Below are 2,048 nucleotides of genomic sequence, written 5' to 3' on the forward strand. Positions count from 1 at the left end.
CCTTCCCCTCATCACGGTCGCGCCTTCCTCCCCCTCTATCCTGCGGGGCGCTCGAAGAGCCCACGCACTGAAAAGGAGGAATGACTCGCCAACACTCTTTTCCTCCTCTAGTCAGTCCCGCGTCACCGCTGACAAGCCTTCTCACTTACTTTGGACACCGATGATCCCGGAAGGAGGAGATCTGCACATGGACCGTGGTGTCAGGTCGCTGCCACGAGTCCGAGTCTGGGGGGTACCTGTGAAGGGCCACGCGAAACGTGAGTGCCTTGGGGGGGGGCGAGGCCGCCAAATCTGTGCAGACTTACGGTAGGGGCTCCCCCGGGCGTGGATCCTCATCCAAATCGTGCCAAGCCCCGCCATCATAGAACTGAAGCCGTGTACAGAAATGAGATAGATCGGAGGGACATGACTTTCGTGAGAAGTCTGTATCCAGCCGGCCACGGCCAAGCATCGCAGGGCCTGTGATGCTCGGCATCCACGCCATTGAAGACGCACCATGGGACGGTTCTTCCCCTCCTTGCCCCAGGCTCCCGGGAGGTCGCATATGACTGCCAGGAGACAAAGGACAAGCGCCGCGGCCCTTGCCGCCCTCCTTCTGTGCATCTTCAACCGCCTAGACTGGGACACAGTAATGATGAGAAGTGTTTGAAACGAGGAGGCGCGAATCAGGGCAGACAAGAATTCGATACGATACGAGAAAGCGTTTTATTCTCTGCGTCCTATGCTTGAGATGGGCCCTCGGTTCTTTTTATTACTGGGGGCAGAGAGTACGGAGACATCGACCAACGAGCGCTCTAGAATCACGCCGTCCACTTCAGAAGTGTCGCTGCACGCAAAAAAATCTGCCACACACGCATTTAAGCCGTGATGTTCCCAAATTCCCGTCCGTCGGCTTTACTATTCGAAATGACAGCTCTCTCCTTCTTCATGAAAAAAGCGAGCCGGCGGTGGCGAGTCTTTCGCAACCCAAAAACCCAGCGGGCGGGCCGCAATTACTTTGCGCCCCCGGGAAACATTAGATGAACTGTACAATGCGGTATTGGCAGCAAGACTGCGCCACGTTCCCGAGGGTTCGTCCTTTCAAACTCGTGAACGGATCATTTTCGATTTACCTCCTGCCTCGCCCCATTGACGTTTCCTACTAGTAGTACTACAACGTCGCTGAGAAAGGCGAGTCTCCAAGGCCAATGTGACACACGCAAAAAGCACTCTTAAGATGCGACTTCCGTGTCGATTACGCACACAACGCAGGGAATGAAAGCGGCAAAGGCACCTTTCAATTTCGGAGGACAGAAGGGCAGCAAAGGCAGCGACATAGCGGCCCTCGAGTCTGCGCTACAGCAACTTCTCCTCCGCGCTACCGATGCCCGCCCTACCGCCACTGCTCCCCTTCCTTCCGCCAGTTTTTTGCCACGGTCGATGCTCCGGACCTTGCTTTCCAGCGGCCTTGATGCTGCGGCTCCGGAAAGCGTACGGCTGTTATCGTATCGCGTGCTAGCCGAGGGGAGAGGCATTGCGCGGCAGGGGGGAGCGGCACCGGAGGCAATCGAGAGCCTGAAGGCAGTCGTCCTGAGAGAGCTTCAGACCGACATGCAAGAGGAAGGACAAGACCGGGGCGTGGATGAAGGCGGAGGCGAAGACGTCTTTGCACAGGTCGACGCCGACACGGACAATGTACGCATATGGGCCCTCCGAGCATTGCTGAACAACGCAACGGACGCGCATTTGCTCTTGTTTTTAAGGTGTGGCAACTTGGAAGGCCAGGTCACGGTCCCTGTATTCTCGTCAGACGGGGTCTCGTTGCTTTCCACGGTACTGCTTCGGACTGAATCCGCAGGAAGTGAAAGAGATAACCTCACCCCTACACATCGTCATGTGCCCCGTGCCCCCCCTACTGATACTAAACAGAGACACGGCCTTCCTAACGGGCCTGAAGGCGGCCGTTTCTCCACCCAGCCCCACCGACCCGCTCAGACCCGCCGTCCTCTTCTATCTGGGAGTACAAGCCTTGCCTCGCCTCGCCGCTGCCCTCCCTTCCCTCCCCCTCA

At 57.6% G+C, this 2,048-nt stretch overlaps 2 protein-coding genes across 2 annotated transcripts; one reads left to right on the forward strand and one right to left on the reverse strand.

Annotated features, from left to right (window-relative positions):
• Positions 1 to 160: 160 nt before the first annotated feature.
• Positions 161 to 603, reverse strand: NGA_0407000 (uncharacterized protein; the record flags this gene model as incomplete). The annotated part of the gene is made up of 3 exons (XM_005855015.1): positions 161 to 236; positions 306 to 367; positions 496 to 603. Coding segments are annotated over 3 exons (246 nt in total), but the record flags the coding sequence as incomplete, so codon positions are not given.
• Positions 604 to 1,254: 651 nt separating this feature from the next.
• NGA_0406900 (uncharacterized protein) lies at positions 1,255 to 2,048 on the forward strand (the record flags this gene model as incomplete). The annotated part of the gene is made up of 2 exons (XM_005855014.1): positions 1,255 to 1,840; positions 1,909 to 2,048. The coding sequence occupies 2 exons, from the start codon at positions 1,255 to 1,257 to the stop codon at positions 1,923 to 1,925; spliced, it is 603 nt and encodes a 200-aa protein (XP_005855076.1). The 3' UTR covers positions 1,926 to 2,048.

The sequence above is a fragment of the Nannochloropsis gaditana genome, assembly GCF_000240725.1.
Source record: "Nannochloropsis gaditana CCMP526 unplaced genomic scaffold scaffold318, whole genome shotgun sequence".
NCBI classification, from domain to species: domain Eukaryota; class Eustigmatophyceae; order Eustigmatales; family Monodopsidaceae; genus Microchloropsis; species Microchloropsis gaditana.